Source organism: Alligator mississippiensis, chromosome 2 (genome assembly GCF_030867095.1).
Source record: "Alligator mississippiensis isolate rAllMis1 chromosome 2, rAllMis1, whole genome shotgun sequence".
NCBI classification, from domain to species: domain Eukaryota; kingdom Metazoa; phylum Chordata; order Crocodylia; family Alligatoridae; genus Alligator; species Alligator mississippiensis.
This window is the reverse complement of record NC_081825.1, coordinates 171,120,261-171,146,033: the sequence shown is the minus strand read 5'-3', so window position 1 is coordinate 171,146,033 and position 25,773 is coordinate 171,120,261. Positions and strand designations below refer to the sequence as shown.

Sequence of the window (25,773 nt, the reverse complement as noted above, 5' to 3'; positions counted from 1 at the left end):
GTTAAAAATTGACCATTGGTATCGGCCCAAAAAATCTCTATCGGTGTGTCCCTAGTATTTAGCACACCCATTGCTATGCAGGGCCTTGGACTAGATGACTCTGACAGTATGATTCTACAATTTCAGTGCTTTCTTCACAGGGCAAGAATCCAGAAGACATAATAATGTCCTATCTGCAGAGGAGAAAACTAAATGCTATTCAAGAGTCTCGCCATTTAAAAGGAAGGTTGTCTTGGCACACATTTTCTTGCAGTAAGTGTGTATGATTAGGGGATAGCAGTATCAAGACATAGCTAAGAAAGTGTGGGTGTGTATGATTATGGGACAGCAGGATCCACACATAGCTAAAATTGCTACAGTTTCTATAAGGGCAATTTTGTTACTCCACCTAAAATCCACAAACCACAGGAATTGCAGCCTCAAAATTGGTAGGTTAGTTCTGGGGAAGAAGTAGAATTATTCTACCAAGTACGAAGTGAACTGAACAAGTTACTCCTTAATTATAATGCTGGTTTGACAATTTGTAGCAACCAAGCCCAGAAAGCAGGAGGGAGATGAAACATAGTTTCCCAGATTCTCCAAGCTACAAGGGCAGTGGCAGCTCCAAAGATAAATTAATTGCTATCTTATTTAAAATATTAGTAAGTGATTAGGGCCTGTTCCATGCCCCCTGTGGTTCTGCAAGTACTAGCTGGCTGATGGAGACCTAACCTCAGCATAAGCACTTAGATGGGTCATGATCAGGGATCCTGGTTTTCTGTTTAAAAATCCCAAATTCTCTGATTAAAAACTCCAAAATCCACATTTCCCCTGCAATTAAAGTAAAACACCACTATATATATATATATATATATATATATATATATATATATATATATAGGTATCACCACTATATATATATATATATATATATATATAGGAACACAATGATTTATTGATATACAGGCAGTCCTCGACTTACAACGTTTTGAGTTACAACCTTTTGCACTTACAAAGTTTATAAATTGACACCCTGTTTCAACTTTATGACATCAGTTTCAACTTTACAATGCTTGATCCGATGCGACACCATGCCAGCGAACAAGTTCGCTGCATCACCCATCTCCCTGGAGAATATCTGTCCAAACTTCCTTGGACACTTTTTTAAAGAAAGCAGACAAGTCTCCAGAAAAACCTGCAACCAAGACTCCTGAGAAGACTCCAGCCAAGAACCCTTCAAAAAGTCCAACCAAGAGCCCTTCAAAAAGTCCAGCAAAGTCACCTCAAAGAAGTCCTTCCAAATCAATATGATTGCTATTTACAATATAAATACATTAATGCAGCTATATTACTCATCTATAATTGATTGACTACAAAATTCTGGGGTATTTTTGGTGAAAATAGGGTATCAGGCCTTGGTTCAGGAACCAATCCCCCATTTAAAACATTGTTTCTTATGAGAAAATTGGTCCCGAGTTATAATGTTTCAACTTAAAACATGGTTTTCAGGAACCAATTGTGTCGTAAGTCCGAGGACTGCCTGTATTTACAATTTTAAAGCAGTTTGGAAGCGTACCAGTGCCTCAATCATTATAATAAAATAAATTCTAAATACCTATATATTTTGGCTTTTGATTTTGTTTTTATCATGGAAAATCAGAGCTCCCTGTGCCCACTTCGCTCACCAGGATGCAGGTCTAGCTGTGGCTGTCCCCCCCACTGCTTTGTGGAACTGTGTAACCCTGATATACCAGTGCCCTACCCCCGCCCATGCTGTTGCCCCTCACTCCCAAGCTTTAGCCCCACCTGCCCCTAGTTTGTGAGGAGGCAGGGGTGTATGGAGAGGTGGGGGGTACAGGCGATGTGTGTGGGGGGGCACAGGTGATGCAGTACGCTGCCATGGCTGCCAAGGTGACATGTGGCAGTGGCAGGCAGAGTTGTGCCCCCTGCTGCTGCTAGGCGGGCAGGGGCACCTCACCTTGGTGGCCATGGCAGTGTGACACTCCCTCATGTGCTGGGTCCTGCCCACTAGGCCATGGAGGCAGCTCTTGCCCAGAGGTGGTCTGGCCCAGTTGTAGCTCTGCACCCCATTTTGGGAGCAGAAATCTGGGGGTACACATGCCCCCTCACCACATCACTTGTGCTCCCCCTCCCACCCCGCATTGATTTACCTGGAGGGAGCTGTAGGAGCCATTCTCCACCACCCTGCCTGGCTTCCACATGCTTGCACACATGCACAAGGCACCCCCTGTGTCCTGCTTCCCCCAGCCCCAAGCAGCCCCTGCTTTGTGGAACTGTGTAACCCTGATATACCTTGATAGACTGCAAGGAGAAACCCACAGTTTCCCAGTTTTTTCTCTTTAAAGTAGAAAATCCATGTTTTTCCACAGTAAGTGGAAAACCCAGATCCCTGGTCATGCTGCTGGTCATGGGAGGAATTCAGTAGAAGAGAATGAGTTTGGTTGGACAAATGTAAGGTCTGATTCCTAATTGCAGCCAGTGCTCCTCCTAGAACCTATTGGTAGGGAGATGCCTTTCTCTGGCAGCTCCTTAAGATTGAATTGTTCACAGTCAGATGTGGCATGGCCAGTCTAGCTGAAGAGTGGGGAATATTTCAGGCTGGTAGAGGAAGGGGTTGTCTCTCTGCTCTGCTGCTTGAGTCTCAGCCCCTGTGGGGCTGACAAGTACCCATCCCTTGTGGTTCTGAGAGGGGGCTGAGGGGAGCAGAATGGGTCCAGTGAAGGTGACTATTGGGCAGAAGCAGTGGGATTTGTGAGAGGCTGATGACATGTGCTATGGTCCTCCCCACTGCCACAAGGTGTTTGCCTCCATCTCCAGCCAATTCTACATGGTCTGCTAGGTTCCTCAGGGTCCTTCACAGCCACTCATATCAGCCCTACTTGGCTGGCAGGGTCTGATGATCTCCAGTTGGGGCACTCAGCTGAGTCCTGAGGGAAGCAGAGGCTAAAGTGAGAGTGAGAGTGGCTGCCCACTGGAGTGCTGTGCCACATGAAGCTGCCAGGCACTGGGTTACCCATGCAAATGAATCTGTTGTTTTCACTGTCTCTCTCCCTTGAAGCTCGTCCCTGTCCCCATGAAATAAGCCATCAGCTCAGCCCCCTAGTCAAGAACCTATGGAAGACCCATCGGCCTCACCTCATCCCTGTCATCCCCCTGTTGAGGACACAGAAACCTCTGCTGGTGCCTCTGAAACAGTACCATCCACCTTTCCAGTCACAACTGGATGGACAGCCACCTGAGGAACAGCCCACAGGTAAGAAAGGGAGCAGTGGGAGGGAAGCCGATGCACTGGGGCTTACATTTCTCCTGTAGGGGTCCCCAGGGTGGCTGGCATGCTTTCAAGCAAAGAGAAAGGGCTTAGCAGAGAAGCAGTTACAGGTAAATTCCTATTACCTGCCCTTGGAATACATGGACCCCATGCTTGATTCAAGGATAGGCTTGGATTCCACTGTTGCAGCCTAGTGCCTGGTAGGTAGTTTAGTGCAAAAGGCTGAGTGGGGGGGACCTCTGCTCCATCAGATAAAGACCAGCGGGTATGTGGGTGGTAGAAGAGGGAGAGAAAGAATTCTCTTCTGTCACAGCCACACTATGAAGAAGACATGGGGGGAACCTCTCTCCTGACCCCTTGGGCCCTGTTCCCAAGCAGTATTTGTTCCCATAGGGAGCTGATGCTGCTGGAGCCTGTTTCTCACTGTTACTCAGACCTTTGTTTTCTTGTCCTCCCCAGCAGCTTGGTGTTGGCACAGTCTGCATTTGTGGTCAGAGCCAGCCCAAGCACCATTTTGTTCAGCAATGCAGTTTCTGCTAGGGTGGCATAAGTGTACAAGAAGGCAGTATATAGCATAGTAAAGATGCAGGAGTGGATCCATTGGGATGTAGTGGTGTAGTCACCCCCCTCTTCTGCCACTGGTGTCCCCGGGGGAACCCCAGAGCTGTGACTGGTGCAGGGTGCCAGGCTCGGCATGGGACAGTGGAGGCCACGGGTAGGTTTCCTTTTCCTGAACCTGCTCCCTGCTGCTCACCCCCACCTGTATTTCCTGTTGACTGAGATGAGGTGCTGAAAGAAGGAACCTGTCCCTCCCTTCTGCTGATGCCCCTGGCTGATGCAGGGTGCCCCAGAGTTGCTCTTCCATCACTCTCTGATGTCCTCTACTAGCCCAAAGGCTCCAGCAGCAATTCATCCCATGGTCTGAGGGATGCTGTGCTGCACTTCCCTTTTGGTAAATGTTGGATCCACTCATGCAAGGATGCAAACCCACATGGATTACTGGGAAGGTCGTACCACTCGGTACACAGCAGCTTTGCTCTTGCCCTTCCAGCAATATCCCGTTTCTGCCCCGCCAGGGCTCACTCTGCTTGAATTGGAAGGAGTGAGGCACAAGAATTCCTTAGAATGGCATTCCTAAAAGAAAGAGCTTCTGAGTTCAACAGGGAGCAGGAAGTATCCCAGTTGGGGTGACTCTTTAGTTAGAGAGACCCTACCAACTTGAGTGAAGCCAGCAAATTACATCAGGCACTGCACTTTGTTGGGAGCAAATAACTAGAGGTATAAAAGTAAACTAGAGGCAGTTCTTTAAGCCTATCCAAGCCAGTGAAAGAACCATTGGAGGAGGAAGGGGGAGAAGGGGAGGTTGTAGCTACACAGACATTGGGGAATGCTTTTTCCTTATTGCATAGAGCCATACCCCCATCATCCCTGAAGCCAAGACCCACCAAATTTATGGGGTGCTCTCCCTTAGGACGTGTTGACCAAAGTAAGCCTAAACTTCCATAGCTACTTCTACCCTGACTGCCAACTTCTAAGATGATCTGAACATGCACACAGAGGTAGAGCCCTTTGATCTATGAGCTCTATCTGCCCAGCCTTGATTAAAGGAGTACCATCGGTTCCACATAGTCCAGACTCCTTATGTTTCTCCACCCCCCTGGCCTGGAGGGGACAGTGATCCTTGCTTTTATTGGCTGAATCCAGAGCAGCAAAATGTGAGACTGTCTTGTTATTCTGCCCTTCAGTTTAGGGACCCTTCTTTCTGGGGTGTTCTCTAGAGAAAAGAGAAATCTGATGGCTCTGAGCCCTCACCTCCCATGATTCTGCAGACCAGAGGAGGCCCATGTTTGGAAACAAAAGCCTGTTCCATGAGAAGGGACTTAAACCAAGCTGTCCATCTGACCGAGCAATACCACAACTTTGAAGGGGCAGGACTGCCAGCTATAAATACAATTGTAGCTGTGAAGGTCCAGGAAATATGCAAGAAGCAAGGTTTTTTTGGTGCTATCTTTTTCTGGACCAAATGTAGAGTTGAAAAAGGTGTCAGATGAGCTTTCTGGGACAAAAAAGCTGATCTGGGCTGTATTTATATCTATAAATACATCAGAGAGGGAAATGCTGGGGAGGTGCAGGAGTTACTTAAGTAATGGACACTGTTGGCACAAGAGCAGAGGGAACAAACTAGCTGTGATAAATTTAGGCTGAAAATGAAAAGATCTCTAACCATCAGAGGAAGGAGAATCTGGAACATTCTCTTAGTAGAGGATTAAATTATATGGTTGGTTATGACAGCAGGGACTGGATTCAAATGCTCAAGAGGCCCCATTTTTGTGCCCCATGAATAGTTGGAGGTTTGCTTCCTCCAGCCATTGTGCTGATCTGAGAGCGAGGAAGAAAGGCAGCGCCTTTGGTGTGAGCACAGAGGGAGTGGGAACAACTCCTTACCCTGTCCCAGCAACTCCATACCATGTGCTTGACTTCAGCGGCCATGTAGCAACAAAGGCCTTTAGAGGGTATCCACTGACCTCGGTCAAAACACTTCAGAGACTTGTGCCTACACCTCTGGAAACTGGGAAGGGCATGCTTCCAGGGCAGCAGTCCTTCATGGTGTGAAGCGGGGGGGAGGGGAGGGGTGTCAGACGCTGCTTGGAAACCTGAGCACCAGATCTTTGCAGAGCCAGGGCATGCTACAGTGATGTTGATACTGCAGGTACTACTGGTGCTTGCAGGATGCTGGGGGACCTTAGGGAGGTGTAGCCCATCAAAGAAGGAGTCCCTGGAGATGGGAGGAGTTTAGGAAGAGGGGCACAAGGGAGTTAAAGGGCCTTAGGGTAGAAGACAGATGATAGAGTAGCAACCCTAGAGAAAGAACGGTAGTGGGAAGGAATTGGAGGGCATACAAATGGGAAGGAAGAATTGGCCAGGATGGGGAACTGCTAGGGCAGGGTATGGGACTGATGGAGCAGGGGTGAGAACTGGGGGCAGCACCAAGAAGGAGTCATGGGAGACAGCTGTATAGGGGATCTGAGACAGGAGCTGTTGGAAGGGAGCAGAAGGGTATGGGAGCTCTCAGCTCTTGGGCAGCAAAGGGATAGACAATTATGGAGGCTGAAACAGGTGCCCTGGAAGTAAGACAGGTATGGTCAGAATCCCTTGAAATGCAGGAAGAACTGTGCTAGGGGTAAGGAATAAGGATGCAAGAGTGCTCCTGGGAAAGGCCAAGGGAATGGTGACAGAAAAAGGGGCAGAACCTTTTGGGATGAAGTGAGTACAAGCAAGATGGGATAAGGGAGGAACCCAGAGTAAGCACTGAACAGGCAACGAGTCATAAACTGAGTTATCTACAGGAGACAGGGCTGCTGGGTGGGATAGAACCATGTAGGGTGAGGGGACAGGAATATACAAGGAAGCAGAGTTAAGGTCAGCCCAATCCCACTGCCCTGCCAGGAGTACTGAGCGGCATGGTCTCCCCAGGCAGTGAGCATGCCTGGCCATGTCTGTCCCTTAGGTCTGTGTGGTGGAACTCTGAAGCACCAGCCACAACTCCACTGATGGATAGAAACCTCTCACCAAGAGCCCAACTTCCTGGCAAGGGAGCCCCCTCAAGCTGAACCAGAGCCAGTCGCATCAACTTCTCCCTTCCAGATGGGATATGGAAGCTCCTTGACTTCCAGCCCTTCTGCACTGAAGCACAGAGATGTGAGAGGCTTTGCCAGCCATTCCATGTAAGAGACTCCCAGCTGAAGTGCCTCAACCCCTGCTCAGCTACATTCCCAGACTGATTAAAACCGTGGTTTTCAACCCGTTTTGTACCAGGACCCATTTCTAAACATCAGTGGCCAATTCCCACCCACAGTCCCCTGGGCTTCTGACCCATAGCTCTCTGGTCCTGCTGGTGCCCTCACTCACAAGCCATGAACCCCTGGCCCTGCCAGTGCCCTCACTCCCAATCCACAGTCCCTTGCTTCCCCGGGCCATGCTAGTACCCTTCATTCCCAATCCGCAGTCCCCTGCCCTTTTCCCCAACCCTGCCAGAGGGGGCCCCCAGCTGTACCTGTCCAGCTCAGGCTGGAGCACAGTGGCTGCAGCAGCTCCAGCTCATGCGGGCAACAGCAGAGCGAGTCCAGCCCCAGTATGGGCTGGATGGAGGGGGGGTGGGAGGGAGCTGTGGCACCCTGCACCCTGGGCTGGGGCTCCTGTGCGACACCAGGTAGCCTGGTCACAGCCCCACCTGCCCCCCAAGCAATGTCTCCTGGCTGCCTTGCCCCTATGATTACGGGCACTGGCCCTGGTGCCACTGGCCCAGCTACACAGTTCCCTGCCATCCCCAAAGGACTCCCTCTGCTCTCTAACCCTGCTGGAGAGGCAGGCAACTTCCCCACCCCCCCAAGCAGCCTCAGTGCCTGACCACTTTCTTCCATTGCTGGCAGGCACCCCACCTTTCCCCCCTCACCAGCACCCAGATAGTCCCCAAGCCCTGGACCTCCAACCCCCATTTCCCATACACTTACCTGCATCCAGCTGCTAGGGCTGCTCCCACAACCCTGCCTGGCTGCATGCTGGTCATGTGGGTGTGCATGTGCAGGCTCACATACGCACATGTCTCCAATCATCCAAGCAGTTTCTTGCAAGCTGGAATGCTTCCAGTCTGCAAAGGGAACCCCATGCTTTCCTGTGTTTTTCTCCAACTTGCTCACAACCCTTTCAAATATTCTTGAGACCCACTTTTGGGTAGGAGGCTGAAGTTGATTCTGTATTCTCAGTTCCTTATTCCTGATCCCCAGTTCCTCGTTCAAAGTTAATCTATACCCAATAAAAGCTTCTTATTAATAGAATTACACATTCTAAAGAGAGAGAATTTAATTAGCTATGCATTCTAATATAATAAAAGGCTTAGTCTGTGTGTCTGTCTGTCCATAATGCTTTTGAGCAACTGCGAATGTGCTGCCTAGAGAGCAGGTGGCGATTGACTCTGTGGGCCCAAGTTTGAGCCGCTGCTGGGGAAGTTTGTGGCAGCAGCAAACATGCCCTGGACACCTGAGCAGCAGGACTTCCCTGTGCCTCTCTGCCTGAGGGAGAAGGGGCGAGGGATCAGGGTGGCAGCGCCACACCTGCCACCTGGCCCCAACCCCCCCAGAATAGCCGGCAGGGAGGGTGAGGCAGACATGGCCCAGGAAGATGCGGAGTGGCATGAGGGAGGGAGGGTAGAGTGGGGCTGGACCCAGAGCGATGGGGGGACAGGGGGGCAGCAGGACCAGACCTGGAATGGTGGGGGTGGTAGAACAGGGCTGGACCCAGAGCAGCAGGGGGCTGGAGCAGGGCCAGACCTGGAGCGGTGGGGAGGAGAGGTAGAGCAGGGCTGGACCTGGAGCAACAGCAGTGGGGGTCGGGGGGGTGGGGTGGAGCAGGGCCAGATTTGGAGTGGCAGGGGAGGTGAGCAGGGCTGGACTCGGAGTAGTGGGGGGCAGAACAGGGCTGGACCCAGAGCAGTGGGGGATGTGGGGGGGGGGGGAGTAGAGCACAGCAGGACCCGAGAGTCCCTCGGTGCCACAGTGTCATGGTGTGGGGTGGCCCATGAGGGATCTCCAGTCATAATCTCAGATGAAAAGCCAGTTCCTTATTCGAGCCCATATATACAGTACAGTGGGCATGGGGGGTCTGTCAGTTAGCAGCCTGGCAACAAACTGTGCTTTGGGCCAGGCAGGACTGCACTCAGGGTTCTTTGGGACAGTCCCCCGGTGACATCAACAGGAAATTTGGGGTGGCCCAAGAAGTCTTTCGCCTTGTAATCCCATCCTAATCTGATCTTCATTTAGGGCTCTGTACTTGATGCAGGATATTAATGTACAGATTTATTGGTAAATATGGTAAATACGCATAGCTAATGACATTCTCTTTAGAATGTGCAATTCATTACTAAGAAATTTATTTTGGGTATAGATTGGTTTTGAAAAAGGAACCGGGAACCAAGAATAAGAAACTGGGAATAAGGAACCAACTTCAGCTTCATGCCCAAAAACCAGTTCCTTATTAGGGTCTAGATACTTAATGCAGTGTCTGTGGGGGTGGTGTCAGCTGGCAACCCACTGAGGCTAAACCATGTTTTGGGCCGGGCAGGTCTCTGTTCAGAGATGTCCAGAAGCATCCCCTGGTGGCACAGAGACGTGTTCTGGGGTGGCCCAAGAAGGATTTCTGGGTATAATCCCAGCCCAAAATCCAGTTCCTTATTCGGGTGTATACAGTTAGCACAGTGCCTGGGGTGCTGTCTGTTGGTAGCCTGGCATGGCCAAACCATACCTTGGGCCAGGCAAGTCTCTGGTCACAGATGTCCAGGACAGTCCCCCGGTGACACACAGGTATTCAGATGGGTGGCCCAACCAGAATTTCTAGCCATAATCCCAGCCCAAAAGCCAGTTCCTTATTCAAACCATTATACTTAGTACAGTGGGCATGGGGGCTGTTAGTTGGCAGCCTGGCACAGCCAAACCGTGCTTTGGGCCAGGCAGGACTGTAGCCAGGGTTCTTTGGGACAGCCCCCCAGGGGCATTGCCACATAATTTGGGATGGCCCAAGAAGTATTTTGCCCCATAATCCCATCCTAACCTGCCCTTTAGGGCTCTGTACTTGATGTGAGATATTATTTTACATATTAATTAGTACATATGCATAACTAATGATATTCTGTCACTTTAGGATGTGTAATTCATTAATAACAAGTTTTTCCTGGGTCTGGATTAGCTTTGAAAAAGGAACCAATTTCAGCTTCATTCTTAGCTGCAGTCCCATCCTGCTCCTCTCACTGTCCGTGCCGCAGAGTCCCGAGCGACAAGAGTCCAGCATTTTCCTGGTTTCCTCTTCCCAGCCCCATCTCTGCACTGGTGGCTCCCAGCCCCATCTATCTCCCCCACCAGATCACCGCCCATGGGGGGGAACAGCCTAGGGATAGCCAGGCTCATCAAGAGGGCGCCGATGACGCAGTTGATTAAAACAATAATAATAATAATAATCCCTTGGTGCCTTTTTGTTGCACGAAAACCAGCTGCGCCAGGAGTGCTCCGCCCAGGCACAAAGCAGCCTGTGGCAGCGGCTAGCGGTGTCCTGCCGGCAGTCCCAGCAGGCAACACAGGACACGAGTGGCTGCAAACTATGGCTGAAGGGACGGGACGTGAAGGCCCCTGACCGGAGTAGGCACAAGGCAGCAGGACAGCGCCTCCGCCTTGAACGTGCCCTGGGTCTGGGGCATGCAGGGGTGGGCGCTCGGGCCCGGCCCGGGAGAGGGGCCAAGGGCACATGGCACAAGCGAAGCCCCAGACAGACCACGCCCGCGAGCGGCGCCGGAAGTGACGCCAGCAGCGACCGGAAGTCCCGAGCCTCCGCCAGCCAAGCGCGCGGAGCGGAGCGGCTGCCGGGAGAGCCCACGTGCCCGGAAGCGGCTGCGGTGACGTGAGGGCGCTGGGCCCGGGCCGGCTGCACCATGGCGGACACGGCCTCGCAGGTGCTGCTGGGCTCCGGCCTCACCGTGCTCTCGCAGCCCCTCATGTACGTCAAGGTGCTGGTGCAGGTAAGCGAGCGCCCGGCTGGCGCCGAGGCAGAAGGGGCCGGTTCCTCTGTACCTCCGGCGTCCTCCGCCCCTTCTCGCCTCGGGGTCTGTCAGTCCGCGCGGCCCGCAGGTAGCCCCCCCCCGGGTCGGGCTGGAAATGAGCAGCTCTCCAGCCAGCTCCGGGCGTGTCCTCCTGTCCGCTACTCCAGCGCCTGCAGTTCGTGTCCCCGGCGCTTTCCAGAGGCCCGCTGAAATCCAGCCGGGTGGGATTCGCACCCAGCTCCTTGCTAGTCTGGGGAGGAAAGCAGCTGCCGTGGGTGGGAAGAAGAAGCTTCAGTCTAGTTGGTCCTAAAATTGTAAGAGCTTGTCGTCAGCCTGTGGGCCAGGGAGGAGTGCCAGTTTGTTGGCGGGGCTTTTGTTCCTCAGAGTGGATGGCCCTGACTAGAACAGCATTGCTTCCTGGCCTTTGGTTCATCCAGTCGTATCCTTGATCTCATCTTTGCCTGAGGCATGGAAGCAGTGTCTGTAATGTGGGGGGCAAAGATCACCTGGTCACGATGTGCAGTCATGGCAGAGAGGCTCACGTGACCTTGAAATGCAGGGTGAGGAAAGTAGTGAGTAAGAGGAGAGCAGTGCATTTTACTTCTGGTCACGCCTGTGGTGAATCTGGCAGTAGAATGCAGCATTTGATTCTGATGTTGATTTTTTTAACAGGACATTGAGAAAGATCCAAAAATAGTTTAAGGACTGGAGAAAATACAGTAATAGACTTTGAGCTCATTCGGAATTTTATCAAACAGGAAGTCAAGAGGTAACTTAATTAGAGTATGCAGATAGCTTCTCATGGAGAAAATGCAGGTTAATCAAGAGCGCTGTGATTTGGCAGAGAGAGGTGGAAGACCAAGAATCTCTGGCTAGAAGTAGAAGCTAGGCAGAAAGTACTTTGTTCTCTATCTCAAGATACCTTCAGATCTTGACTGGATGCCTTTCTGGAAGATGCTGTAGGCAAAACCCAAGTTATTTGGCTCAATACAGAATGAAAATAGGCTGTAATCTGCAAGTCATAATAGAGTATTTTGCATTCTCTCTCCTTTCCCACCCCTGCCTGAGTCATAAGTAATATAAACATATATAGCGTCCAGGACCCCAAAACCAGGTTCTTCTTATTCCTGCTCTTGCAGGACACAGAGGAGCCCTTATCCTCTGCCCTTGTGGCTTCCTAGAAGTTCATATGGTGCCCAGTGCTGCTTGGGAGATTTGGGCATTCTCCCCAGATAAGGAATAATACAGAACCCCAGAGCTCAGTTCCCCAAAGCTGCCCACCACATATACAACAGCAGTGGGTGCCATAATAATAGCTAGAACAAGTGAAAGCCTGGACCCCAGGCACAATCCTTAGTCTAACCCCTCTCGCACCTAGTTTTGGAATCTGTCAAGCCAGTAGCCACCCCCCCACAAACCCCTGCTTGCCCCAACCACCAGTCATTAAAATAATTACTGGGAAATGATGCATCCACTGCACAGATTCAAGGAGCAGTAGCTTGTCAGCCACAGGAAGTTTCTGTCTGTGTGCCCCTGCAGCTCCTAACCTTGGCTTTGTGAGTCAGTGTCCAGAACAGGTGGGGACAGCATTTTTTTCCAGTGCAGGATTTCTGTCCTGTTGAAGGTAGCAGAGCAGGAGCCTTTAGGACCAGCACAAAAGTCTCTTCTGTTGTAGAAGAAATGTCTTTTCCTGGGCTTTGCTGCTGAGAGACACTCTGCAAACTGCCTGTCACACTCGCATGCCATCCTGCCGCAGATACTTTGTGAACGACAAGCCGTCTCTGTGTTGCTACATGTGAACTTGTAAGGCTGCCATTTCACTCTGCCCTGGCACTTTAAGGCAATTCTGGCATGGCGGTAACAGCAGTCATGAAGGAAACAGCACTGGTCCACAGTGTCCAGGGGAGTTCCAGAGCCACCACTCCCACAGTAGCACCCGTAGAGATTGAGAGCGATCAGTGGCATTTGCAGTCTGTGCCGGTAGCACCACAGTGTCAGAGCCAACTCCAGTAGGCTGCGTTTCCCACGACCAGTGTTCTCAGCCTTGCTGGCAGATTGTAGGAACAAAGAGGTCAGGACAAGCCATTCTGTGACCCTCATTAGACCCTTTCCTGCCTCAGCAGAATATCTTGCTTGGGTCTCAGTGTTTCTTGGTGCTGATCTGATGACTGTGCCTGTCTGTCTGCACCAAGTGTGGCCAGTCAGAACCTGCAGTGGTCTACTCCCACACTTTATCCTGTGCTCCTTGGGGTACCACAGCTCTGGGCTGCTTTATTTAGTGTCACTGGCTGACTGCCTAGGATTGGTCTGGGCTATGTGCCACCATTGGTTGGAAAGTATGACCGCATGGACAACCCTTTCTAAATGCACAAGAGCTGTTAACCCTTGCACTTCCAGGGCATCCTTCTGTGTTCCCGGTAGTAGGCAGGAAAAGAGAAAAAGCTGCAAGGTATGTGAGTGTTAATGCAAAGCTCTGTGATGACGCTGTAAAGACAAAGCCATGTACAGCACAGGAGGCTAATGGAGGACTAAGAGACTAGCTGTGTTGTCTGGCAGCCTGGTTGACAGGAATGTGCTGGATGATCCTGTCTCAGCAGGAAGTAAAACTGGTCCCCCAGATTCAGCATTTTGGTGTTTTCTGTGACTGGAGTAAGTGGAGACAAATGATAAACGAATGCCTTGGAGGCACTGGCTCTTTGCAGAGTACCCGTGGCCTTGGCTGAAGGAGGTCAGACTCAGGGCAGGGTGTTAGAGTGCTGGGGAGTAGAGTGTTGTTCAGAGACAGACCACTTAGTTTAGATGTGCACCATGGTTTCCCTGCCTTTTGACTCTTCTGGTAGCACCTGGGGTGCCCAGTCCCCTGCAGCTCTCTGTCAAGAGGTAAACACCAAGTCAGGCTAAAGCCTTGCATTGGGCAGGGAGTGTTCAGGCAGCAGAGTTGGGCCAGCCACTAAATCGGGGGTGTCCAACCTTTTTGAATGTGGGGCCGGATCACAAACTTTTTATCACTCAGTGGGCCGGTGAGCCATATTCAAAGACCTCACAGGAAGTGGTATCACATCAGGAAGTGATGTCACGTGACCTTTGACACCAATGAAGTTGCAGGAAGTGACAATGAAATGGGTCTGGAAATGTGGTTTAAAATCCAAAATAAAAACAATATAAAAGCAAGAATGAAATAATACCAAACACTTGACTAAAATAAACACTTTCTCTTCTACTCGCTTCTCAATGAATGAAAGAAGCATAATGCAAGTCGACAGACCAAATGTAGAAAAGATATCAGCCAGAGTGGAAGCTAATCAAAGCAACAAAATATGGGCATTTTTGAGAATAATCTTCAAGAAGATTTACTTTTATTGAATTAATAACTTGTTAGTAACACATCTTTAACAAGTAGTAACAAGTTGAACCCCCAATCCCGCACAAAGAGAAACAGAAGCAAACACAATCCAAACACTGGACAGTATTTTTACAAATATTTTTACCTGCTCCAAATTTACATTGGAGGAGCCCAGATCGTTCATGCTCTATTTTTGAGCATGCTGTTCAGTCTTAAAGGAGCATACAGCACAGCTGCAGGGGGCTCAGCCACAGCTTTCCCTCCCTGTTGCAGCCTGGCCAGCCCATCCCGTCCCCTATCAAGCGGTATCTTCCCCATGTGCTGCTGCACTTTCCCCCTACCTGTGCCAGCTGGTCCCAAAAGGCAGGAGGCTTCACTGCTGCTTCTGCTGGCCGGTGCCGACCCAGCCAGGCATCCCCAGCAGCACGTGGGAAGCTGACTTCAGCTGCATGTTGCTCCGTATGGGACAGACCCGCCCGAGTCGGCACCAGCCAGCAGAGGCGGCGACGGAGCCATGTGCCGCTCGGGACTGACCAGCGCAGGTAGGGGGAAAGTGCAGCTGAGCCCCCTACTGCTCTGGCTGGGCTCATCCTGTCCCAAGAGGCACGTGACTACTTCTCTTCCCACACGCGCTGCGTCGGCAACGTCAAGCTGATGCGGTGCATGTGGGAACCTTGTCCCTTCCCCAGCCCTTCAGCAGCCATTAGAAAGCTGCTGAGGGGCTGGGGGAGGGACAAGGGGTGGGAATGAAAGTAAACCGTATTTACCTCCGTTTCCTGTCGCAGCACTGTGAGCCACAGAAAATACCTTGACGGGCCGCATGGCGGCCTGCTGGCCGTATGTTGGACAAGCTTGCACTAAATATACTGTGGTTTTGGCTTCTGAACCTGTCAGTTAGCCATGTGGCACAGACAGTCTCAAGGGTCTGCAGAGATGCTAGAAAATCAGCAGGCCTTCTCATGGACCACCTGAAACCTGCTAGTGTCTGCAAGAGCAGTCACTCCTGCCTATCCTTGGATGAAAGAACCAGGAGGGGAATGGGTCTCATTTCTTGGTAGCAGTTACTGCATGCTGTCTTTCTGTTTTCAGGTGGGATATGAGCCTCTTCCTCCAACTCTGGGTAGGAACATTTTTGGCCGACAAGTTTACCAGCTTCCAGGTCTCTTTGCTTATGGTGAGTCCCTGTCTGATGAACATGTGGATCTGGGGCCCTATGAGCCTTGAACCTCAAGGCAGGTACTTGCTAGAGTGAAGCTGGTGGGCTCCCCTCCATATGTTGCACATGTTGGTTGTTGGTGTCACCTGGTGGTAGGGTAACAAGTTGAAAGGTGCCAGGTAGAATGAAGGTTGTGGCAATGGGAGATGTGGGAGTCTGATATCTCTAATTGTTTTTTCCAGCTAAGCACATTATGAAGATAGATGGAAGAGCTGGACTCTTCAAAGGTTTGACCCCCAGACTCTGTTCAGGCGTTGTTGGCACTGTGGTGCACAGTAAAGTTTTGCAGGTACTACACATAGGTTTCATAGGCCCAAGTGCTGCAGGTCAGATGGCCAGCAACTTGTACCCACCATTGTCAGGGCATGCTGGTATAGCTCACACTGCAGTGGGAGTCTGTGATGCTGGCAGTTTTTGGAGCTGTGGCTCCAAAGGGTGGGAGTTTCCCTGCATATCGCTATAATCTGAAAAAGTGTTAAGGTTTGGCTGGAAGGGCTTTGGCTCACCTCAGAGGGCTTGCTGCTATTCTAGCAGCCTCTGTGCTTCAACATGAATCTATAGGCTTGTCCCTGCCACCTGTTACACAGGAAAGCTGAGCAGGTATGTCTGCAAAGGCCATGTGCTGCCCTCCTCTGGACCTGTTCATCCAGCAGTACATTATTGCCTGCACCCTACAGTGGGGGGGTGTTTAGTATTGTCATGCCAAGGACTTGCCCTCTGTTGGCTCTGGTTGTGCTATAACTGTATCCCTTTCTTCCTTAGCGATATCAAGAAGCTGATCAGGCTGAGGTAGGTTGGAACTAGTTTCTGAGTTTCTTGCTTCTGTCTTCTGCAGAGGGCTCTCCCAGCCCTTTTGGGGTAGGGGGAAATGGTAGGTATCTCCCCCGTTAGTTTCGCTTTAGAGTACATTGTATGGTGGCACACTGTAGGCAAAGCTGGGTTGAACAGAGGTAGAAGGAGGTGTTCTGGCCTGGTTGCGGGCAGTTGCTGTAGGGTGAGAAAGGGGAAGTGTTTTCTATGTGCTACTACAGCAGTAATATTTTAATAATGAAGAGAACCAAGTCATTATCACAAAAACCCAGCTCTGATGTTGGTGTGGTGCTGGTTCCATGCAGATAGGGCTGTACTTCTGCTGGGTGTGAGGGATTGGAGGGGAAGGTGCATTGGGGCAGGGCAAAGGTGACTTCTCTTCCCTGAACCCTTTTCATTCCCCCTAGCCAGGGGCCAGCCAAAAGGAACCCACATCCTCATTGGAGCAGGTCATTAAGGAGGTGAGTGGTGTTCCTGTTTTGGGGAGGCCATCTGGGACTCAGGCACCCCAAGCAGTAGTTGGATTCCTTTCAGGTCAGGGCTGAAGCTGCCCACCTAGATTGCCAGGCCATGAGCCTTCCCTGTCAGGGGATGACTTCCCAACACTGCCTCCTCTTATGGTTTCAGGAGCTGAGCTACTGCATAGTGATTCAGCGGTCTTTGCCTGAAAGGATACCCATTGCCCTGTAGCATCCTTTCTTGCCTAAGGTTGCTGTGTGGTTGGTTATTCCCCTCTCCCTCTTTCCTACAGTGACTTTTTTGTCTCCTCATATTTCATCAGGTTGGCACTAAAAGAGTACAGTTACATTAGCCTCATGCTGGGCTCTGGGCTTTTAGCTGTATGAGGCTGAAACCTGGACTTGCACCCTAGGACCTGTCCCACTCTCAGTGCCTTCAGGCGTGGTCTCTCTAGTCACTGGTTGGGGGGCAGTGATAAGTTCACTATTATGGCCCTGGTCTGTGCCCTGGAAGCTCAGAAGCAGACACAGTACAAAAAGGTGGTTGAGGTTATATACTGAAGCACATCATCTGCAGGGAGCAGGCAGCTCAGGAGGATGGAGTTGCTGTTGCCAGTCATAGGCTGGCACTGAAGGGCAGCTTGAACATTGCTGCCAGACTCCACCTACCACTTACCCCTCAGCCTGCCACAGCCCACACTCCTTCTGGCCTGCCATGGCCCCACCGCGCTCTCTGTAGTCTGTGCCCCTCCCCACACCCCATTGCCCATTTATCCTCCCAGGAGCGAGGTCAGACAACCTGTATCTGTTTCAGACCTCCCGAGAGATGGTTGCTCGTTCTGCTGCAACACTTGTCACCCATCCCTTCCACGGTATGTACCTGGGATTGGGCTAGTGCTTTGGAGATTTATCAAGGTGGGGCTTAGCCCATTAGTGGCCACTGCTGGGGTCCTGCCTTTCTCATTGTCTCTGCCAGTGTCTGAGGCCTTCTGTGCTACACTGGTTGGTCACTGTTACCATGACCATCTTTTTAACCCCACTTCTTAAGGGCACGTGCCCCCTGGTACGGCTTTGTGTTCAGAAGGCCATAGCTGCTCCTATTGCTATGTTCTTGCTGGGGTCACTGGCCCCTCCTTCATCAAGGTGCAGTGCGGTTCTTTCCACACTGATCCTACACTGTCTGGCTTTACCCCTAGTGATCACCCTCAGATGTATGGTTCAGTTCATTGGCCGAGAGACGAAGTACAGGTAAGGGCGGTGGGGGAAAGGAGCTAGGAGTGGGAGAGGTGTGGGGGAATATGGCTGAGTTCTCTATGCTGTGGGGAGCTGGTATTATATGGCATGATGGTAGAAGAGGAGTGTTTGGCCCACGAGGTGGACTGACCTGTGGCACCTTCTGTGTGTGTGGAACAGCACGTGATGGGGTCTCTCTTCTCTCCCCTTCGTCGGCCCAGTGGAACAGGAAGCTCCTTCATCACAATCTATCGGGAAGAGGGTATCCTGGGATTTTTTGCGTGAGTTCTGCTGCTGGGTTTCTTTGCTCTGGGTTGGGAGCAAAGAGCCATGTGTAGGCAGGGTGTTGTGGGTAACGAGCTTTGAGGGAAGGCTTGGAAGGGAACCAGTAGTTTTGGATGAAGGCATTAGGGACTCTTCTAGTGGCACCTCAGTTATTCCTCAGTAGGTCAGGAGTCAGAGCACTGAACTGGTGGGCCAGGGGCTGTGTGGACTATTCCCTGCTCTTCAGCTGAACAGTTGATGCTTCTCTGCGCTGAATTGGAGTCCTTATTAATACCCAAGGCCTCTTATGAACTGGACGGAGTAACCTGCGTTTCAGGCACTCTTTTGGGGTGATTGTTCAATTCCCTGCTCTGTCACAGATGCTAGGGGTGATCTTAGACATCTCTTTGAGTTCCTGTCTGTAGAACAGAGGCAACAGTTCATGCCCTGATGTGTGAGGTGGAGGAGGAGGGTAAAGACATGGAATTGCAGGGAGGAAGTGGATGCATCCCCTGTCTTGGAGGTTTAGGGCTGGCAGGGATGTGGTCTGCATTCATATGCCTATTCTGTTTTTTCTTTCAGGGGCCTCATTCCCCGGCTTCTGGGTGACATAATTTCCTTGTGGCTCTGTAACATGCTGGCCTACCTCATCAACACCTATGCTCTGGAAAATGGGGTATGGGGCCCCCCTGTGACTCCCTTACATGTGGGAGGGCTGGGACCAAGGTCAACAAGATGGGGAAGAGCATCCTCTAAGCAAGGACTCCCTGGGATGGGTCTGACTCCAGGAGGTGCCCTGTGTCCCTCTTGCTGCTTACCTGTGCACTGTTCCTGCTCCAGCTCTTCTTTAGCTTGGAAGGGGCAGCTATAAGTGGGGCTGTCAGTGTGTGTGGTGTTCTCTGGCAGGTGTCACACCTGCATGGAGTTGGAGGGGGAGGGCCCAGTGGGTCAGAGATAAGACTGATGTGGGGTAGTAGGGAACCCATGAAAGGCTCTGGGGTGCCACATATGCCAATGGCAACCCTTTGTGTATGTCTGGGAACAAGAGTAGGGGTTTGGTCCCTTGTTCAACATATGTGTCTGCCTCTGCAGGTATCTACCATGGCTGAGATGAAGAGCTACTCGCAGGCTGTCACTGGAGTGCGTGTGTAACCCTTTTTTCTCTCTGGGGCTCTGGAGTGGGAGAGAGCAGGTCATCCCTGTATCCTTGAGGCAGAGCCCTGCAGCACCATCCTGGGGCTAGATGGGGTCAGTTAGATGAGGACTGGTTGATCTGAAATTACTTGCTGAGGCTGCATCACACCTCTGCCTCTGTTTTTCAGTGCCCTCTTCTGGGCTTGTCCCACTCACCTCTTTGTCTGTTTAGTCTTGGTGCTCTTCTGAGCAGTCCTGGCTAGTGAACTCCCAATTATGTGCTGGTTAGGAGAGGGACACTTCTTCCTGGTGTCTTAATAAGGAGCTTTGGAACTGCCCGCCACTATTGTGAGTGAGTGTATGCCAATATGATCCCTTACCAGGCATAGTTCTGCCATGGAATTGGATTGCAGGGAGCACCACTTCTGCCCCAAGACTCACATGCCTACCTCTGGCACATGCCTGTCCCTGGTTTCTGAGAACCCAGGAACTGGGGGATATGCTGTAAGGATTCAGTTTCAGGAATCTTTCTGCTGGTATGTGCCCAGTGCTGCTAAAGAGCCTCTGCTCTCTTTGCTTGCAGTTCTTTGCCAGTATGCTGACATACCCCTTCACGCTGGTCTCCAACCTGATGGCCATTAACAACTGCGGGTGAGTGCCTTACAGACTCCTCTCTCCTGACAATATCCCACTGTCCCTGTGGGAAGAAGCATCTGTCCCTACCTGGCAGGGAGGGGAAACCAGTAGTTATTGTGCAGAGCCCACACAGGGCAATGATTACTGACTGTGGGTCTTTATCTTTGTGGAATTTGTTTTGACACTTCAACCTTCAGAATCTCAGATTCCCTTTTAAATGCACTAAGCCATTGGGTTGTGAAGAGACCCGTTCCGCTCCGACATGGAAGCTGCTGATGGGATGATGTTTACCCAAATAATACAACTTGCTGTTAGATACTGGCATGCAATGAAAATGGCAGAAACAAAGGCAGGATGGAGCTCTTGTGCTGGCAGTCTCAAGTAGCATGGAATCAAAGACTGGCAAATCTAGGAACTGCATCTTCACCATGTGTGTATTTACCAGTAGACCTTGCTGAGCCCAAGACCCTGGTGAGATGGTTCAAGTCTTAACTGCTCTAGATGTCCTTGTTATAACTGATACAGGCAGGTGGTAGAATCGGAGAGTTAAATCTTCTCCTGTAGATTGGAGCCTATCATTAAGGCCTTGGCTTGATACTAGAAACATTTTCCCATGTGAAAGTGGTTCTTAAACCTCCTCCTCAGTGCAAATGTAACTGTGCAGATGTGAAAGTGCATGGGTTGAGAGAGCTGTCTCTCCTTCAGCATGTGAAACAGGCAATGATAGTAAGGGGCACCTTTACTTGACAGAGATGCCTCCCCCACTAGGACTTCAGCTGGGGTATCTGTTGTAGTAACAAATCACCCCAGAGCTCATGTAATTACCCTCATGAAACTCTTTCCTCATGGACTGATCCCAGTGATTAGGGACTGGGAGGGAGGAGTTGAGGTTGGGGGGAAGGAGAAGGGGGAAGTTCCTTACCTTTCCCTGAAACCAGCTCGCAGCTGGCAAGACCTTGGCTCTGTCCCAGTCTTGCAATTCTTTAGCCTTACTTAAAGCTAGTTCTGGCTGTGTGGGAGTAGGCACGTCTGCTCCTGCCACATACAGATTCCTCCACCTTTGCTGCCCATCAGAAAGGCATGAGGCTGTGATTCCCTCTGCTCCTGAGTGCTGGTCTTCCTGGAAGTGATTCCCACATTAACATCAGCCATAGGCTGAGGAGCTTGATTGTAGGCTGATGATTCTCAGCATAGGCCAGTGTCAATTGAAACAGAAGTTTCAGCATGTAGTTACCCAGACCACTCCTTGCCTTCCATAAGGCAGAAGCTGTAGCTGTGGGATGAGCATGTGCTTGTAAGTACATAGCCTTCTAGCCAGAAGGCATCAGTTCAGTAGATCATTTTACAGCTGAGTCACAGGGCACAAGACCTGGCCTGGCATGGAGAAAGTAGTGCCTGGAGATCCTTGCCATTTGGTGGAGCATGCTACTGCCACAATATCCCCACACCACCATTCCCAGGGTCATTGTTTCTGTCTACAAAATAAAGGCTACTGTCAAGAGGCAGGCATCTGATGGTGGAGGCAAATGATGGGATCTCTCTCTTGGGAAGGTGGGAAACACACAGGTCTGGAAACTCTGGATCTCCTTGGGATGCAAAAGTTTAAAAGGCAAGGCTGGGTACCTGCTGGTGCAGAGTGGATGTTGACTGAGCCAGTGTCAGGGCCTTGTATAGGGGTTGGGGGGAGGAAGAAGGTCTGGGCATCCCCTGTGCTGCTGTGCCTCCCTTCAGGCTCAGAGCAGGCAGGGGTGATGACAGCCACCGAAAGGATCTACAAGGAGGGAGCAGGCCCTGTGTGGGTGGAGTTGAAGCAGAGCTTCAGTTGGGTCAGCAGAAGGCTTTGCATCCATGCAGCTCTGTCAGTGCCAACAGGACCCAGCGCAGCAGGATTATGGTGCACTGCCTGTAGGTTTGGGGATGGTGTCCCACACCAGGCACAGAAGTAATTCTCTGCTATTCATTTGAGTCTTCTTTTCTCACAGGCTGGCAGGGGGCCTCATCCCTTATGCACCCACCTACTCTTCCTGGCTGGACTGTTGGAACCAGCTTCGCAAGGAGGTACATCTTGGGTGCTTGCCCTCTGCTCCCTTCACCAGCGTTGCTGTCATGGTCCAGGGGGGGCCATCATGAGAGCACAGCACTTACCTACCCAGGTTGCTTCTCACTCTGGCTCCTAGGACTCAGTTTCAGAGTTGATTTAGCACCCATCCTTTGCCAACAAGAAGTGGGGTCTGGCTGAATGAAGTGTTTGAGCTGGGGTTATGCAGGGTGTGGAGAGTGAAGACCAGAGGAAGTAAAGCAGACCCCACAACCTGTAAGATAGAGGCAGCCATTCAGATCACCCAGTCCATTAGGGTACTAATGGTGTAACACAAGGACAACAGTGACCTATTAGAAGTGAAGTATGGTCTAGGCCCCAAACTTGTCCAGGAATTTAGGAGTTGCCCTTGAGCTGCCAGAGTGCTTACTTCTGTGCTGTGTTCCCAGTAGGGCCTGGATGAAGTGAGCACGTGCTGTAGCACCAGCCCATTAGTACTGCTTTGGTGCAGCACTTCTGACCCTGCCATCCTGGGGTTTGTGCTGCCCTACTGGGTTGGAGCCTGGGGGCTCAACTGACTGTAGCGCCTGCCTGCCCAGCCAGGGGGAGGGGTTGCAGGCCAGGTGCCTTGTGCTGGTGACAGGAAGCCATTTGCTGAGATGGCACCCTTCATAGCCCCAGCAATGGACATGGGGCTGCCTCATGGAGGTGGCAGGGCTGAGGCCCATTCTAAGTTGGTGATGACTTCTTTTCTGGTCCAGGGTAACATGAGCCGAGGGAACAGCCTATTCTTCCGGAAGATTCCTACAGGGAAGCAGTACGTGTGGGAGGAGAAGAGGTTTCGCTGAGGCAGAGCTAAAGCTGGTTTCGCTGAGGCCAGAGACGGAGGGGCTGTTGCCAGGCCCGGATGCACAGAATGATGGGGGAGTGTTGATTTCTATACAGTTTTTTTTTAAATCATTTAATCTTGGGAAATGAAGGTGGCTGTGTGTGTTTTATGTTTGGGGGTCCTGTGGATAATGGGGTCTGGCTTGCTTGGTGCTAGAAGAGGACGAGGGAAGGACTCTGCCCGGGGCACTTGCCTGTATGCTGAGATGTGCTCCCCTTTTTTCTCCTGTCATTTGAGGTATGAATGAGGGGAAATTCTCCAAGTGGAAGGGGATACCTGGCCTCTGACTCGTGACTCCACTTCCACCCTCCAAGTTGAAAAGGATGTTTTGGGGGATGGGAGCTGTCCCAGAGAACTGTCAGTCCTGTGTGAGAAATCAGTGATCCCTGCTGCCTTTTGTTCTGCTCTCAAGGAAACAGCACAGCAAGGAAAAACCTAAGTTTGGCTGCAGGTTGGGGACTCCCCTTTGTCCACCTGATCCTTTAGTAACCTTCAGGGCTCTGCCCTCCCCAGACCTAGGCATGGGTACCTTGGGTCCCCCCACATGAGGTAAGGCAAAGTGGTTCTGCTTTTGCCCAAGGAACCGGACGCTGCCCTCAATCAGCTCTCCAATTTGGAGAGGGGTGAATCACCTGTTCTCCCCACATGATGGGGAGGGATTAGTGGTGTGGTAGTTGCTCCCCCTGTCCCTACCCTTGTACCGTTGAGGAGTGTAAGAGGTAGTCCAGTCCACTGCTGTGGGAAGGGAGAAAGGTCCCTCCTTGCACTGGGGCAAGGAGTCTAGAGTCCCTGGCAGTGGCTGCTGCCCCATCATGGGAGACTGTCTCCTGCTCCCTTAGCAGTGCCCAGTGCTCCACTTTGTTTCTTACATCATGGCATTGCCTGTAGCCCCTGATGCATTCAGGAGCACTGTCAGCCCCTACTGTTCAGTGTTGGGCCACTGTCTCTAGATTAGGACCTGGCTCCCATCTCTGAGTGCATTAAGCCAAGCTGCTGTTTCCCAGTCAGTGCCTACAGTAGCTCCCCATGCCTGCTTCCCCATTTCTTGATGGGCAAGCTTTGTCTTTTACCTTCTGACATGTGTATTATGTGATGAGAACTAGTCCTGTGCCTGTGTAGGGGTTACAAAAGGAGGAAGTGCCTGACATGTGTCCCTTTCTCCTTGGGCCCAAACTGAGCACGTGGGTGGGGATCCTGTACTAAGGTGAGGAATCTCCTAGTTCATGGCCCTGCACTGTGCATTCCATTCCCTACATACCAGGCCACATAGCACTAACTTGTTTCATGGCACTGTTGTACAGGGCACTTGTCATACAACTGTGAGACCTGCCCTTCAGAGTCACCTGCTAAAGGGACAGCTGAGGCTCCTCCCTAAGGAGCACCCAAGTCTATAAAGGTTCTTGGGGCAGGGACCCATGAGAAGTGGAAATCTTAGCATCTCTGAGCAAGAGTGATTTCTGTGAAATGAGTAGGACAAAAGCTTGCTTTGGCAGCTGAACTAGTTGGTTCCCTATGACTGCTGCAACTGGAACGCCACAGCGCATTGCACTGGGGAACATGCTGGATCTCATCAATGTTCGCTGAGAGAGGTGGTTATTGACGTAGGGGAAGTGCTCAACTACCTTCAGGGTCTTTCCATTGACGGTAATTTATGGAGATGTGTTACATTTGTGGCTCAGAGCAGGCTGATAGAGCACTTTAGTCTTGATGTTGAGAGAGAGGCCCAAAGTTCAGTAGACTTCGGCAAAGAGATCCAGTGCAGTCTGGAGTTTTCCCTCTGTGTGTGCGCAAGGATGACACAGTTGTTGGCATATTGAAGGTTGAGGATGTTTGTTCTGAATATTTTGGTCTTCAAAGGAAAATATCCCAGATTGAAAAGCTCTCCATCCATTTTCTATCAGTGTCAGTTCTGGAAGGTAGACAGTCCTTTATGAGAACCAGGATGACTGTCAAAAATGGAGAACAGTCAGGGTGATGATGCATCTTTGCTTCACCTCAGGACAAATAGATCTGTCTCTGATGTGCTACAAAGAATAGTTGCAGTCATCTTGTCATGGAAAAGCCCCAGGACCTTGATGTACTTCTTGGAACATCCAAATCTGGCCAGTACTTTCCATGAGGCTTCACGATTGATGGAATCAAAGGAGTTAGTAAGGTCAATGAAGACCATATACAGGTCCTGATATTGCTCTTGACGCTTTTCTTGGACTTGGTGGGCAACAAAGTTCATATCAGTTACCCCATGGGGATGTTCTGAAATCACACTGAGATTCCAGGAGGACTTCCTCAGTGGTAGAATATGGTTCAGGAGGATGTGGGTGAGAATTTTCCCTGCTTTCCACAAGAAGGGTGATACCTTGATAGAACTAAGAACAAATTGTGTCAAACAAATTTGATCTCCTTTGAAAAGTAACTGGCTGGATGGATAGGGGAATGCTGTGGGTATAGTGTATCTGGAGTTCAGCAAGACTTTTTTGACAAAGTCCCACATGACTTTCTCATAAACAAATTTGAGAAACTACTTTTGGCTGGATAGACAACTGCCTGAATAGTTGCCAACGAAGGATAGCTGTAAATGGATCCATGTCAGAATAGCAGGAAGTTTTGAGCGGCATCTCACAGGGGTCTGTTCTGAGCCCAGTGTTGTTCAGTGTGTTTGTTTCTTATTGGTTTGCTGGCATAGGAAGCTGCTTGAACAAGTTTGCAGAAGACATGAAACTGGAAAGGATTGTGGACACATTGGAGGACAAGAGCACAATTCAGAAGCACCCTGACAGCTTGGAAAGCTGGGCTGCAGCTATCAGGATGAGGTTCAATACTAACATATGCAGGGTGCTACACCTCAGGAAGAATGGTCATAAATATAAGTATACCATGGGTAATACTTATTATGGAAAAGGAT

General features: G+C 50.9%; 2 protein-coding genes across 9 annotated transcripts in view; both read left to right on the top strand.

The window, feature by feature from the left end:
- AGBL2 (AGBL carboxypeptidase 2) overlaps nt 1-7,069 on the top strand; it is a 52,655-nt gene extending 45,586 nt beyond the window's left edge. For 7 of the 8 annotated variants that reach the window (XM_019498787.2, XM_019498784.2, XM_019498788.2 and 4 more), the window contains 3 exons: nt 141-252; nt 3,059-3,253; nt 6,777-7,069. In XM_019498787.2, the coding sequence (XP_019354332.1) occupies nt 141-252; nt 3,059-3,253; nt 6,777-6,820 (351 nt within the window). In that variant the 3' untranslated portion in view covers nt 6,821-7,069. Of the gene's footprint in view, nt 1-140; nt 253-1,035; nt 1,594-3,058; nt 3,254-6,776 lie in introns of those variants that run through there. The other variant, XM_059722411.1, reaches the window with a different exon arrangement.
- A 3,602-nt stretch (nt 7,070-10,671) lies between these two features.
- Nucleotides 10,672-22,961, top strand: MTCH2 (mitochondrial carrier 2). The gene is made up of 13 exons (XM_006270825.4): nt 10,672-10,829; nt 15,283-15,367; nt 15,592-15,698; nt 16,172-16,198; nt 16,627-16,680; nt 17,492-17,549; nt 17,874-17,925; nt 18,132-18,191; nt 18,757-18,850; nt 19,267-19,314; nt 19,892-19,959; nt 21,927-22,002; nt 22,744-22,961. Exons 1-13 carry the CDS (start codon nt 10,743-10,745, stop codon nt 22,828-22,830), a joined length of 903 nt encoding a protein of 300 aa, XP_006270887.1. The 5' UTR covers nt 10,672-10,742; the 3' UTR covers nt 22,831-22,961.
- The last annotated feature ends 2,812 nt before the right edge of the window (nt 22,962-25,773 follow it).